Genomic DNA, 15311 nt, shown 5'->3' on the forward strand with positions numbered 1-15311 from the left:
ATAATTGAATTCCCCAGCAAGTTTGCAGGTCAAACCCTGGGCTGCAGCATGGTCCACTCTGGGCATAGGGGAGCACTAAATTAGGACACAAGAGACCCGGGTCAGCCACAGTGATCCAGTTCACTGTGTGACCTTAGACAAGTCCTTTTCCCTCTTCTGACTTCAGTCTCTCTATCTGTAAAATGAGGACTTTGAACAAGAGACTCCAACAAACTCCCACAAGCCTTGCATTTCTCTATATGTGTAGAGCTTGTCAGTCCCAAAGCAGTCATTTATAAGGTCCAGGCAAATTGTGTTAATGAAAAAAATCAGGCTGGATGGGAAACAATAGGGAGCGGTAAGGTCTGTGGCAAACTGGAACACTCCTACGTAGCTAAAGGGAAGAACTTCTGCTCAGCTCTAGCTAATCTTGCCATGTGACAATGGGAACCCAGGGCCTACCATTTTCAAGAGAAACCAAAAACTTCAGTTTCTATATAAAAATCTCCTCAATTTGTAAAATACTGGGCAGCTGAACACATCTCCCAGGGACCACCAGTTTGCAACTCCCACTTCTTAGAAAGTACAAGGAACCACTCAGGGAAATCTTTTTTTCTATTGCCAAAAATCAGTTCCTACTGAGGTAGAACAAGCAGCTAGTTAACACCACTCCTGAGAAAATATAAAAAATAGAGAAAAAGCATTTGGGAATTTAAGTCAATTCAGAGACAGTCAGTTCAATAAAGGGCAAGCAATATGCTGAAACTGCCTGTCACATCTTCCCTTCACATTTTATTCTTCTGCTACTCTCAATTAATCGGAGGTGTCATCCCTTCACTTTGGATTTCCTGGCTGGAGTGGATAATTGAATTTTAATTAATGGCAACTTTAGGAGCACAGGATGAAATCCTAGCTCAAAGAAGATGCAGACAGAACTCTGAATATGGAAAGCTCTTCTGAGGTTATCCCAGTCCACTACCCACCACCTTGTTTTATAGATAAGGAAATTGAGGCAGGGCAGTGCAACTTGCTCAAGGCCCCCCTGAGGGCTCCTGGTTCTGAGTCCAGTGTTCATTGCAAGATCCAGGACACAATCTGTCCAGCCTTCAAAAATGACATTGATCTAGAGAGTATGGTTTCCAGTCAGGAATTCATACTGTGCCAGATGAAACAGGATGAGTCAACTTCTACCTGTATATCCCTAAGCTCTGACCTCGTCTCTCTCCAGAGTGGCAGGGCATAGAGGGGCTTTCTGTCAGTCTGGCAAGCTCTTGACCACTTGCAGTGTCAAGACAAAGGGAGCATTGTACAAAGTTCCTAATTTATCAAAGGAGAGCATATGCTAACTTTGGGTACTTGCTTTTTTTTTCTCAGTCATTTTGTCATCCACCCTTGGAGATCTGATTCAATCCAGTTCAAACTCCAGTTCCCCAGCCTGTCACATTCTGAAGCACTCTGTCATTTGTATAGAGTTTTGCTGAAGATGTGGAGGAGACAGGAGCAGTCACGGGGAGAGATCTCATCTTAAGCCTCACAGCCCCCCGCTTCCCCCACCTTCTCCTTCCCCTGTGCAACCAAGAAATCCCTCCCCTCTTCTGGTACAAGAAGGTTCCATCCATATTCAGGGCCTCACAGGGTACTCATACAGTAGACTCCCTAACATGAATCCCACAGAATACAATTCTCTCCACACTATTCCATCTGTATTAAATATTGGTGTGGGGACTGGCCAGTTAGCTCACTTGATTAGAGCATGGTGCTGATAACGCCAAGGTCAAGGGTTTGGCCAGATGCCAAAAAAGTGTGTGTGTGTGTGTGTGTGTGTGTGTGTGTGTGTGTGTGTGTGTGTGTGTGGCCTTCAGTGCTGCCTCTTCTCTTTATCCTTTTTCCTAGCATATCAAACACTATAGGTTTCATTTAAAGAAGAAATCAGTCTGCCTCCCTTCCCCGCCAAGAGCTTTCATTTTTAAATGTTCTCAAATAAAAGGGTTTCTATAAATTGAGTGTAAACTATAGCCCAGCCTGTATTGAACTGTTTTTCTGGAGCAGTTGAGGGCCTTCTCTTACCCCACTGTAAACCTGGCATTTTAAATGCCATAAAGAATCATCAGCATGGTATCCAGGGCATTGCCAATCCTGCTGGAAAAAGGCTTTTGTTTTTAAGCAAGGCATAGTAATTAGCTTTGGTGTTAGCCTGACCTGGGTTTAAATCTTGGCTCCACCACTTGCTAGGGGTGTGATCTTGGGCAAGTTAGGAAGCTTCTCTGAAACTTGGATCACAAGTTGAATGGGCACATGACTCCGAATGGTGTGTTCTGAAGTTACACCAATTGTGCCGGGAGGGTATGTACACCCACCCACACACACACACACACACACCCCTACACCTGTAACCAGCTCTCTTCAACTCCTTTCCTTCCAAAAATACATATTCCCCTCACAGGACTTTCCCTACCTACCCTTTAGTCCCTTCTAAGACTTGTCATCCATTCCTCCCCACCTACTACAACCATGGCAAAAATGCTACCTCACTAGGGAAATCTGCTTCCCCTTCTCCACTTCCTAAATGTCAGGCCTAGAATTTTCTTCATCTTGTGTTCTTTAGAAAACCCCAGTGAATATAAACCTCCATTCTTTGAGGCCCAGACATCAACTTGATGAACAAAAAGTTGACACATGCAATTTGGGTCAAAACCAAGATATGGCTAAAGAAATTAGACCCATTCTCTCCTACGGTGTAAACATCAACTCTGACAGTTATTACAAAAGAAAAGTCAAAAACTCTTCTGAGCCTTGGCAACATCATTGGATACACATTTGGCTTCCCGTGGTGAATACTTGGACAACTGTGTACTCGTTTAATAGAAAAAGTTTTGTCATGTTTGCTTCAAAGAATACTCATTTTTTAATTACTTTGATTTGTGATGAAAGGTCACTCCAGATCCAAGACATGTTTCTTGGTGTATGGAAAGAGCAAAAAGGACTTTACGATCAGAGCCAGGTTTTCACTCTTTTTCTTTCTCCCTTCCTTTCTTCCTACCTTCCCTCCCTCCCATTCTCCCTCGCTCTCCCTTTCCCTCCCTCCTATCTTCCTTCCTTCCAACCTTTTTTCTCCTTTCTGACATCGCTCTTTCTTCTTTCCTTCAGACCAAGAAATTCAAAATTCCTACAGTAAGAGCCACCAGCTGCAAGGCAAGCCGACGAGGCTCCACACTCAGTCTGTCTCGGACCAGTGGAGGGTCATCCCCCCAGGGCAGCATGATCTCCATGAATCCTGGCTCAGATGAGCCCCAGAGTGTGGTTATCCAGGTGACAGGCAAAGACATCGAGGACAACGAGTCATCTTCAACCAAGCCAGATGAAGAACCTCTCCACCTCAGTAAGTCCTACCTGAGATCTGACTAATCTGCCCTGGCTCATTGCCTTCAAGCCAGACATCAAGAACCCCTCCTTCTTCACCTCTACCCCCACTCAATTAAAGGAGACATAGGGGTTCCCTTTCCCTGTTCGATTGCCATGCACTTCTTTGCTTTCTCCCAGCAGAGATCAGAAATATACTCTATAACTTGGGTTACTCAGAGCCATTTCTCCTAAGGAGACAGACAGCCCACAGTCACCAATTGCCCTTTTTGGATTTTACAAATATGTTTTGTTTAGCCAAATTTATATAGAATATTATCATTTCAACATGCGATCAATATAAAAATTATGAATAAGATATTTTATATTCTAAGTCTTTGAAATTGATGTCTACTTTTTAACAGCTCTATTAAAGTGTAATTTACATACCATAAAATTCATTCATTTTAAATGTAAAATTCAATGATTTTTAATAAATTTACAGAGTAGTGTAGTGATCACCACAATTCAATTTGCAAACATTTTCATCAACCCAAAAGAAAATTTCATGCCTATTAGCAGTCCCTCTCCCTTCCCACCCAGAGCCCCCAGGCAACCACAAATCTATTTTCTGTCTCTACAGATCTGTCTTTTCCAAACATTTTATATAGGTAAGTTGTATCACTCTGTGATCTGCACCCCGAAACAAGCCTTTTTAGTGGCTCACAATTTTGGGAACTCAGACCTATTTGAAAATCTGTTAAAAGCTATGGGCCCTTGCTCAAGAAAAAAATTTAAACAGACATGTATACACAATTTTGCGTACTATTTGCTGGTAGAGCAGTATGTGGACCTAAACCAGGTAGAATTGTCACTGGATTCCATAAGTCATGTAAAAAATTCATTCTCAGAATTTTCTGGCTTGGGCTGGTACAGTAAAAGGAAATAGGAAATGAAAGAGAAGGATTCATACAGAACGGTAGAAAGATAGAAGAAAGAGAGAGAAAGACAAGGACAGGAAGGAGGTCTGGCCCACTGCAAAATTATTGGCTTTGATGCATGAGACATCTTCCTGCTATATCTTTGTCCGCTGTGTCCCCACAGTGGGTCCAAGCTGAGGTCTGCCTGCCTGCTCTTCCACTGGTCTTTCACACCATCTAGAATGACCTTGGCAACCAAGTCTGAACTGGGCTGAGCCGAACAGGAAGGACTAAGTGTAATGTAGATTCAAGGAGGCTGAAAAGAAAGTAAAGGTAGACCAAGAGTCTGTGTGTGGTCCAAGCTGGAATGCAAAAATCCAGTATGTGGTCAGGACTCAGAGCAATGACTGCCAATGAGAAAAATCCCCACTGCCCTCACTTGTCATCAGGGAGCTGAGAAAGGCTCCAACACCATAAAAAATGTTTACTGAACAGAAGTATTATCTGAGATGGAAAGGAGCTAAGAAAAACTATCAACAGATAGGTGACACGTGTGGATTTCTTGAACCTTCTTTAATTCATTTGCTGAGCACTTAACTGTGTGTCTGGAATTGAGTTACAGTACCCGCCCTCCCCATGCTTACCTTTTAGAAGAAAGAGGCAGACAATAAACAAGAAAGCCATAAATAGCAAGATAATTGCATCTGATCTTGTCCCTGAAGTCTGGTAAACTCCTACTCAATCTTCAGGACCCAGCTCAAATGTTTCTTCCTCTGTGAAGCCTTCCCTGACTCCCCCAAGTTCTCTCTTCTCAAGTCTTTTAGTACTTTTTATTTCCTTTTATTGAGTGCTTAATTTTGATTTACAACTACATCTCACTGTATCAGGTAGGAACTTATTTTGGCTGAGTACAGAGACCTGAAAAATAGTGGCTTAAAAAAGATGAAAGATTATTTTTCTTACAGATTTAAAAAGACCAGTCCAGGGCTGGNGGGTCAAAACCAAGATATGGCTAAAGAAATTAGACCCATTCTCTCCTACGGTGTAAACATCAACTCTGACAGTTATTACAAAAGAAAAGTCAAAAACTCTTCTGAGCCTTGGCAACATCATTGGATACACATTTGGCTTCCCGTGGTGAATACTTGGACAACTGTGTACTCGTTTAATAGAAAAAGTTTTGTCATGTTTGCTTCAAAGAATACTCATTTTTTAATTACTTTGATTTGTGATGAAAGGTCACTCCAGATCCAAGACATGTTTCTTGGTGTATGGAAAGAGCAAAAAGGACTTTACGATCAGAGCCAGGTTTTCACTCTTTTTCTTTCTCCCTTCCTTTCTTCCTACCTTCCCTCCCTCCCATTCTCCCTCGCTCTCCCTTTCCCTCCCTCCTATCTTCCTTCCTTCCAACCTTTTTTCTCCTTTCTGACATCGCTCTTTCTTCTTTCCTTCAGACCAAGAAATTCAAAATTCCTACAGTAAGAGCCACCAGCTGCAAGGCAAGCCGACGAGGCTCCACACTCAGTCTGTCTCGGACCAGTGGAGGGTCATCCCCCCAGGGCAGCATGATCTCCATGAATCCTGGCTCAGATGAGCCCCAGAGTGTGGTTATCCAGGTGACAGGCAAAGACATCGAGCCAAGCCGACGAGGCTCCACACTCAGTCTGTCTCGGACCAGTGGAGGGTCATCCCCCCAGGGCAGCATGATCTCCGTGAATCCTGGCTCAGATGAGCCCCAGAGTGTGGTTATCCAGGTGACAGGCAAAGACATCGAGGACAACGAGTCATCTTCAACCAAGCCAGATGAAGAACCTCTCCACCTCAGTAAGTCCTACCTGAGATCTGACTAATCTGCCCTGGCTCATTGCCTTCAAGCCAGACATCAAGAACCCCTCCTTCTTCACCTCTACCCCCACTCAATTAAAGGAGACATAGGGGTTCCCTTTCCCTGTTCGATTGCCATGCACTTCTTTGCTTTCTCCCAGCAGAGATCAGAAATATACTCTATAACTTGGGTTACTCAGAGCCATTTCTCCTAAGGAGACAGACAGCCCACAGTCACCAATTGCCCTTTTTGGATTTTACAAATATGTTTTGTTTAGCCAAATTTATATAGAATATTATCATTTCAACATGCGATCAATATAAAAATTATGAATAAGATATTTTATATTCTAAGTCTTTGAAATTGATGTCTACTTTTTAACAGCTCTATTAAAGTGTAATTTACATACCATAAAATTCATTCATTTTAAATGTAAAATTCAATGATTTTTAATAAATTTACAGAGTAGTGTAGTGATCACCACAATTCAATTTGCAAACATTTTCATCAACCCAAAAGAAAATTTCATGCCTATTAGCAGTCCCTCTCCCTTCCCACCCAGAGCCCCCAGGCAACCACAAATCTATTTTCTGTCTCTACAGATCTGTCTTTTCCAAACATTTTATATAGGTAAGTTGTATCACTCTGTGATCTGCACCCCGAAACAAGCCTTTTTAGTGGCTCACAATTTTGGGAACTCAGACCTATTTGAAAATCTGTTAAAAGCTATGGGCCCTTGCTCAAGAAAAAAATTTAAACAGACATGTATACACAATTTTGCGTACTATTTGCTGGTAGAGCAGTATGTGGACCTAAACCAGGTAGAATTGTCACTGGATTCCATAAGTCATGTAAAAAATTCATTCTCAGAATTTTCTGGCTTGGGCTGGTACAGTAAAAGGAAATAGGAAATGAAAGAGAAGGATTCATACAGAACGGTAGAAAGATAGAAGAAAGAGAGAGAAAGACAAGGACAGGAAGGAGGTCTGGCCCACTGCAAAATTATTGGCTTTGATGCATGAGACATCTTCCTGCTATATCTTTGTCCGCTGTGTCCCCACAGTGGGTCCAAGCTGAGGTCTGCCTGCCTGCTCTTCCACTGGTCTTTCACACCATCTAGAATGACCTTGGCAACCAAGTCTGAACTGGGCTGAGCCGAACAGGAAGGACTAAGTGTAATGTAGATTCAAGGAGGCTGAAAAGAAAGTAAAGGTAGACCAAGAGTCTGTGTGTGGTCCAAGCTGGAATGCAAAAATCCAGTATGTGGTCAGGACTCAGAGCAATGACTGCCAATGAGAAAAATCCCCACTGCCCTCACTTGTCATCAGGGAGCTGAGAAAGGCTCCAACACCATAAAAAATGTTTACTGAACAGAAGTATTATCTGAGATGGAAAGGAGCTAAGAAAAACTATCAACAGATAGGTGACACGTGTGGATTTCTTGAACCTTCTTTAATTCATTTGCTGAGCACTTAACTGTGTGTCTGGAATTGAGTTACAGTACCCGCCCTCCCCATGCTTACCTTTTAGAAGAAAGAGGCAGACAATAAACAAGAAAGCCATAAATAGCAAGATAATTGCATCTGATCTTGTCCCTGAAGTCTGGTAAACTCCTACTCAATCTTCAGGACCCAGCTCAAATGTTTCTTCCTCTGTGAAGCCTTCCCTGACTCCCCCAAGTTCTCTCTTCTCAAGTCTTTTAGTACTTTTTATTTCCTTTTATTGAGTGCTTAATTTTGATTTACAACTACATCTCACTGTATCAGGTAGGAACTTATTTTGGCTGAGTACAGAGACCTGAAAAATAGTGGCTTAAAAAAGATGAAAGATTATTTTTCTTACAGATTTAAAAAGACCAGTCCAGGGCTGGTAAGATGACTCCAAAAGATCACTAGGAATCCTGCTTTCTTTTGTCTTTCTTTTCTGCCATCCTCAACATCACTTCACGATCCAAAATGGTTGTTGAAACTGCAGCCATCATACCCACATTCTAGGTCGGAAGCAGGAAGAAGTAGGCAATGTTCAAAAGTGTCCACTCCCAGATGAGTTTAAGCAACCTTCTCAGAAGCTCCATATTACACTTACACTAAAATACCATTGCCCAGAACTTAGCCACAAGGCCTTGCCCAGCTGCAAAGGATGTTGGGGAAATGAGCCAGTAAATGTTACCCTTCACACACACTGAAAGAATCTTACTTCTATTACTAAGGAAGAATGGGGAGATTAATGTGAGCTCCCTGAAGGTGTGGAACAGTAATGTCTTATCCACCATCAGCCTGGCACACAGTAGGTGCATAACAATGGCTGAGAAATCTATTCCCACCAGAGATTTACCCCCTGGAGGGAAAGTGCTTCTACTTCAGCCTCCCCATCCTTTTCCTCCATTTATACCTTAACCTCCATCCTATTTGTCACAGCCTTGACAAATTAGATTGATTTTCCAGACTGTCATTGCCTTCTAAAACCTCCTCAAATTGATTCTGAATTCATGAATTCTATGCTGAGAGATGCACCATTTGACCAAGGTCTAATTTCCAGGGCTGGCTGTATAACAAAGTCTTTGCAGATGCAAATCACTGGAGACAGCAGGTCATAGCCTTTCTGTAGACTGATCCCCTCCCCAAATCAATATCATGGGGATTCTCATGAAACCAAAGCCCGGCTCATTCTTTATGTTGGTCTTGAAGCTCCAAGTCTTGAAACTATTAGAGAAGAAACTCACTTCAATAGCAACTCAAAACATGGATCCTATGCTATCTAATGTTCCCCCTCTAACCAGCCCTGTACGACAAAGAGACATCCTTTATTTTCCCCGCAAAATAAGAAGAAATGGATTTAGCCATTCAATGGTGAAAGTTTCAGATAGGCTGGGGATGGAAGGTGGAGTAAGAAAGCCAGAATTTTTTTCTCTGGAGAGATGATTTGGCATTTGAGAACACAGGATGACATTATCTCTGAGCCATGGATAATGACATTTCCACAGCCCTGAGAACTGAGAAGGTTCCTCTAAGTATGGACATCCATCACAAGACTGTCTTCCTCAAGGAAACTCCATTTTGTACCACCTGCACCCTTTCCAAAAAAAATCCTTTATTCCAGATAACCTTGAGGAGTCCCAAGGCTTTGTTCTATTTCACACATATCCAACATCAGCTACATGATGGATGGAGCTTCACGTTGGTGGGCACCTTTCCTACCTAGAGACATTTGGCAAGCAGAAAAACCAATCTGTGGTGAATTAGATGAGTGTGGAGCTTTATACATGATTCTCTAGGAGGGCTGCCAATGTGGCAGGTCACAGGGGTCATTTGCTGATATCCACCCATCCCTAGGCTGGTTTGCTTATAGATGGGGAAAGCAATGAAGGAGCAGTCAGATGTTGCTGCTTGGTTCCCAGGAGGAGGGAAGAAAGTAGTGAAAACAGCCACAGCCCCCTCACTAATAGACTTCTGGACACACCCTGAAGATCCTGTGATGTGTGGCAGTAGGGGAGTTGATATGCCAAGACCAACATGAAGGTCAGATTCAGGTCAAATGGGATCATGCCCACAAATTACTAGGAAGATAAACTACTTGAGAATGAGGAGGTAGGGTGTGAAATGACTAAATATTGACATTTATCACAGCCTACATGGCTCCAAAGTCACTAAGGAAAGGTGCTCTTTCCCTAGCACCCAATGATTGCATTCATAAACAAGGATGGATAGAAATGGTCTTGGGAAGCCCTGGGCATCAGGCCTCCCTTCCTGGTATGGCTTTTGAGACCTGAGCTTGAGCTGACTACAGGCACCCACAACAAGATGAAAAGTGTCTGCACTGGCATTGTCATCCTTCACTGATACCCAAGTCTAGCTCATGGTCTCAAACATCCTTCCCTCTTTTTTCTCCTTAGTTGTTCACTTATTCTTTCAGCAGCTATTGGCTAAGATCCCATGTGCCAAGCACAGTGCCAGGTGCTATCTATAGAAAGACAAATACAATGTGGCCCCTGACCTCAAGGAACTCACAGCCTAGAGGGGAAGACCCACAAGTGAACAGGTAATCTCCATCCCATGAAGTCAGTGTGATGGTAGAGGTCAAGGGAATAGTGTGCTGTGTAAGTTCACACCTTACCAGGTGTGGTTGTTGGATGAGGGAAGAGAATATTCTTCCAGAATTCCAGAGGATCAAGAGCTAAGGGTAGCCTCCTCCACTCAGGAGCAAGCAAGAGAGCATGCCTGGGTCCAAGGCAGGAGCTGAGGGCAGATCCCTCTGCCCAGAAGCAGGCAAGAGAGCATGCCAAAAACACCATTACCTTGCAGGTGGCCCACCACAGCCACTGCAACAGCTACAGCTGCTACAAAAGCAGCTCAATGCCACAGCAGTAGCCACAGCCACCATGTAGGTGCCTTGCCAGACACTCGACTGCATTGACACAAGGAGAGTCACCAGCAGAGACGGGAAAAAGAAGAGGATGTGTCTCTCCTCAAAGACCACTCCAGAGTAATAGAAGAAGCAACTGCTCTACCAGATGACCAGACATCAATGTAGAGATACTAGAAATATGAAAACCCAAGAAAATATGACACCACAAAAAAAATACAGTAATTCTCAAATACCAGGCCCTGTAGAAAAGGAAACACTTGAAATGATTGAAAAGGAATTCCAAGCAATAATCTTAAGAAAACTCACTGAGATACAAGAAGACTCAGTTAAACAACATAATGAATCAAGGAAAAAAAATCCAGGATTTGAAGGAGGAAATTTACAAAGACATTAATACCTTTAAAAAGAATGTAGCAGAACTCATGGAACTGAAAGAGTTACTCAATGAAATAAAAATCACAACTGATAGCTTAAGCAGACAAAAGAATTTCTGATCTTGAAAACAGTCTTTTTGAAATAACCCAGACAGACAAAAAAAAGGAAAAAAGAATTTTAAAAAATGAAGAAATTCTAAGAGACCTACCAGATAACCTTGCATGTGCAAACATTCAAATTATGGGTGTTACAGAAGGGAAGGAGAAAGGAAAAGGTATGGAAAACCTATTAAATTAAATAATAACAGAAAACTTCCCAGGTATAGGGAGAGACATGGGCCTTCAGATTCTGGAGGCTCAAATATTCCCAGACAGATTCAACCCAAAAAGATCCTCCCCAAGACACATTATAGTCAAACTGACAAAACTCAAAGACAAAGAGAGAATCATTAAAGAAACAAGAGAAGTGTCAAGTTGCTTATAAGGGAGCCCCTATAAGACTAACAGAGACTTCTCAACAGAAACTCTACAGGCCAGAAGAAAATGGGATGATATATTCAAAAGACTAAAAGAAAAAACCTGCCAGCCAGGAATACTATACCCAGCAAGGCTATCCTTTAGAAACAAGGGGAAAATAGTGTATTTTTCACACAGACAAAAACTGCAGGAGTTCACTATTTCATGACCAGCTCTACAAGAAATCCTCAAGGAAGTCCTGCATCTGGAATCCTACAAAAGGTAATCACTACCAGGAATTCACAAGAAAGAATAAAACCCACTGGTAGAACAAAAATACAAATGAGAAAGAGAAAGAAACTAAATCTTAACTGCTGCAAAAAAAACATAATGACAATGTGATAATACCCCTGTTTTATTTTTGATTTTACTAATTTCATTCTTCTCTGTTTTTTTCTTGGTCAATCTAAAGGTTTGCAAATTTTGTTGATCTTTTTAAAGAATCAACTTTTGGTTTTGTTAATTTTCTCTATTATTTTTAATTCCCCATTTCATATATTTCTGTTAAAATCTTTGTTATTTCCTACTTACATTTGCTTTTGGTTTAGTTTGCTCTTCTTTTTCTATTTTCTTAAGGTAGAAGTTTACATTACTGATTGGAGATTTTTCTGATTTTTAATATAGGTGTTTACAAGTATAAATTTTCTTCTAAGCACTGCATGAGCCCTGCATCCTATAAATTTGATATGTGGTGCTTTGATTTTTATCTCAAAGCACTCTCTAATTTCCCTGTGGTTTTCCTTTTTACCCATTGTTTATTTAGGAGAGTGTTGTTTAATTTCCAGACATTTGTGAATTTTCTAAATTTCCTTCTGTTATTGTGGTGAGAGAGCATATTTTCTATGATCTTAGTCTTTTTAAATGTTTTGCGGCCATGAATTTAAAAAGAAATAAAAAAAAAAAAAGAATCCCAGAGGAGGAAGTAAAACGTGATAGATTTTTCAAAAACACATGAAACCAGTATCAGCCACTCTACTGTCTGTTCTGAGACAGTGCAAATACCACCAATATTTTTCATTGAGATAGATAAAAACCAAAAATTATTTACCATCAGTGGAGCCATCCAAGTAGCATGTTTGTTTATTTTGGATGCAAACAGGTTTCACTGCTAAGAATACATGTTTAAGACTTTCCCTTCAGTTGCTCATGTTCCAGTAATTGCCGATTGTAGTTTCTTTTTTGGTTCCTGTATTAGTCCTGTATTATTTTGCTTATAACAAAATACCTGGAACTAGGTAATTTGAAAAATGAAATTTATTGCTTACAGTTTCTGAAGCTGGGAAGTTCAAAGACTTTCTGGTGGTGGTGACAGTGACCCAGGGCTCTCACATTGCAAGATCAAAGTCAAAGTCTATCTGGTGGTGGTGACAGTGACCCAGTGACCCAGTGAGACCCAGTGAGACCCAGTGACCCATTGCAAGACAGTGGAAGCAGAGAGAGCAAGAGAGTAGACTCCCCTCTCTCTTCTTTTAAAGCCCTCAGAATCACGCCACCGACCATCACCTTTAACCCATTCACCACAGCATGGTCCCACAATCCAATCACCTCTTCAAGGCCCTATCTTTCAGTAACCATAATAGGATTTTCCACCCTCAACAGTTACAGTGGGGATTAAGCTTCTAATATATGAAACTTGGGGGACAAAATTCAAGTGTCAATGAGTTTTGGGGGGACATAATTCAATCCACTACAGTTCCTGAAATTATCTAAAAACCATCTCAAAAGTCTCCCCTTTTTTCTTGGGATGTCTCTGACCCTCCAATGTCTGACTTTGTATTTTCCTCCTTTTCTCTCTCCTTGTTCATAAATCTGGGGAGAAACTATGGAGGAGTCACAGTCACCAAGTTAAACCTCACTGATATTTCAGCACTGCGGACAGCTACTTGAGGAAAAGGAATTCCCAAAGCCTGTGGTTTTGTACTAAGCAAGTTCCACGCTAGAAAGTGGAAATGGGTGAGGGAGCCAGGTATTTGAAAACTGTATATATATAAATCAGGACCATCTATTTCCACTCTCCCACTTTTCTTGAAGCACAGACTTCAAGAAATGTGTATATTTCATTTTCCAATTATATATTCCTTGTATATTTCCAATATACTCCATGTATACTTCCAACTATATACTCCACATATATTTCCAATATAATCCACATATATTTCATTTTCCAACCTTTGAGAGTGTCAGTGTATTAGTTTCCTAGGGCTGTGTAACAATTACCACAGACTGGATGGCTTTAAACAATGGAAATTTGTCATCTCACAGTTCTGGATGCTAGAGACCCCAAATCAGGGTGTCTTCAGGGCCATTATTCCTCCAAATTCTGTAGGGAAGAATCATGCCTTGCCTTTTCTAGCTTCTGGTGGTTGCTGGCAGCCATTGGCATTCCTTGACTTGTAGATGCATCACTCCGATTTTGCCTCTGTCATCACATGGCCATCTTCCCCTTGTGTGTCTTTCTCTCCTCTTATTACAAGGACACCAGTCATATTGTATTAAAGGCCCACCCTACTCCAATATGAACTTACTTTAACTTAACTAATTACATTTACAGCAGCCCTATTTCCAAATAAAGTCACATTCTGAGGTTCTGAGGTACTAGAGATTAGGACTTTATATCTTTTGGGGTGACACAATTCAACACATAACAGTCAGGTATGAAAAAATATTTCTACAGTATATAAAAATCAACAACACTAAGTATGAAAATAAAAGTCAACTAATGCAATGAGGAGTGGTGAGAGGCACGTGGAGCTAGAGAGCACACTCCTGTCTAAGGGCCACTGTTGGCCTGCAGCAGAAATGACAGCAATGTAGCCCTACCTCAGACTTCTTTCTAGGAAGCTGGAGGCCTGGATTTGTATGTGAAGCCTTCCAGTTTTAAAAGCTTGGCATCCACATTGAATCAAATAAGACACATTTGCAAGCTGGATTCAACTTGTGGATCACCAGTTTTAGAATTCAGACCTATGGGGATCAGAGAGGGCTTCCTGAACAGGATGATCTCATCTCAGAATTGGAAACAGTTTTCTCTAAGTGCAGTAGAGTTTAAGATGAGAAAGAGAAGGGAGATGAAACAGGAGAGAAAAAGAGCATCCAGATCCTGAAAGGCCTCCTAGGCCATGCAGAGGAATTTAGATGCTGCCAAAAGAAAAAGGGAGAGTCATAGAAGGGTTTTAAGCAGGGGGGTGTCATGGTCAGATTTACAACCTGTCAAACATGATGAGCCACCTCCTCTGGACCTCAGTCAAATCACTCAAAAGCAGGGGTGATCCCAGCCTGGGGGCTGGGCCCTGCCCTGAGCAGTCATGTCTCAAGGGCACCCTTTGGTCAAGGATGACCTCTCATGTTTCCATCAGATCTGCAGAAACTCCTGGAGATGGTTCGGGAAGATTCCCGGAGGACAATGATGATAGATAACGGGATGCAAAAAAAAGCACCCAGGTATGTTCTCTTGACTCCTGGGGAAAATAAACAATATCAGAATAACAGCAATAGCATTAACAATAGCAATTGCCAATTATTGAGCATTTTCTCTGTGACAGGCACTGATTTATGTACTTTGTTCATGTGCATCACTTCCCTGAGTTCTTACAACAACCCTAGGAGGTAAGTACTATTATCTTTATTTTACAAATAAGGAAATGAGGCTCAGAGAGGCTAAGTGACTTGCTGAAGCTAGTGAATGGTAAGGCTGTGACTCCAACCCAGACCTTTCCAATTCCAAAGCCATTTTCTTAACCACTCTGCCACATCACCTCTCTGGAATCCTATGGTTATTCATTCATTCTTTTAGTGCATGTTTATGAATATGTATGGGCTATGTACTAATTATTACTGTGAGAAGTATTATGAAAAGAAACTCAGAACTATGAGAACAGATAATAGAGACAGTTGATCTAGTCTGGGATGGAGATGGGGATCAGAGAAGGTTCCTCCAAGGAAGAAACTTTAAGCTGAGGTTTGGATGAAGCATGAAAAAGAGTGAGGCTGGCG

At 41.6% G+C, this 15311-nt stretch overlaps 1 protein-coding gene across 1 annotated transcript in view; it reads left to right on the forward strand.

The window, feature by feature from the left end:
• Positions 1 to 14759, forward strand: part of LOC103608513 (coiled-coil domain-containing protein 60-like) — a gene marked incomplete at its 3' end in the record, with an annotated part of 41720 nt that extends 26961 nt beyond the window's left edge. The window contains exons 6-7 of the mRNA XM_008592941.1: positions 3127 to 3358; positions 14675 to 14759. Of these exons, the coding sequence (XP_008591163.1) occupies positions 3127 to 3358; positions 14675 to 14759 (317 nt within the window). The remainder of the gene's footprint in view (positions 1 to 3126; positions 3359 to 14674) is intronic.
• Positions 14760 to 15311: the final 552 nt, after the last annotated feature.

The sequence above is a fragment of the Galeopterus variegatus genome, unplaced genomic scaffold (assembly GCF_000696425.1).
Source record: "Galeopterus variegatus unplaced genomic scaffold, G_variegatus-3.0.2 Scaffold8509, whole genome shotgun sequence".
In the NCBI taxonomy this organism is placed as follows: domain Eukaryota; kingdom Metazoa; phylum Chordata; class Mammalia; order Dermoptera; family Cynocephalidae; genus Galeopterus; species Galeopterus variegatus.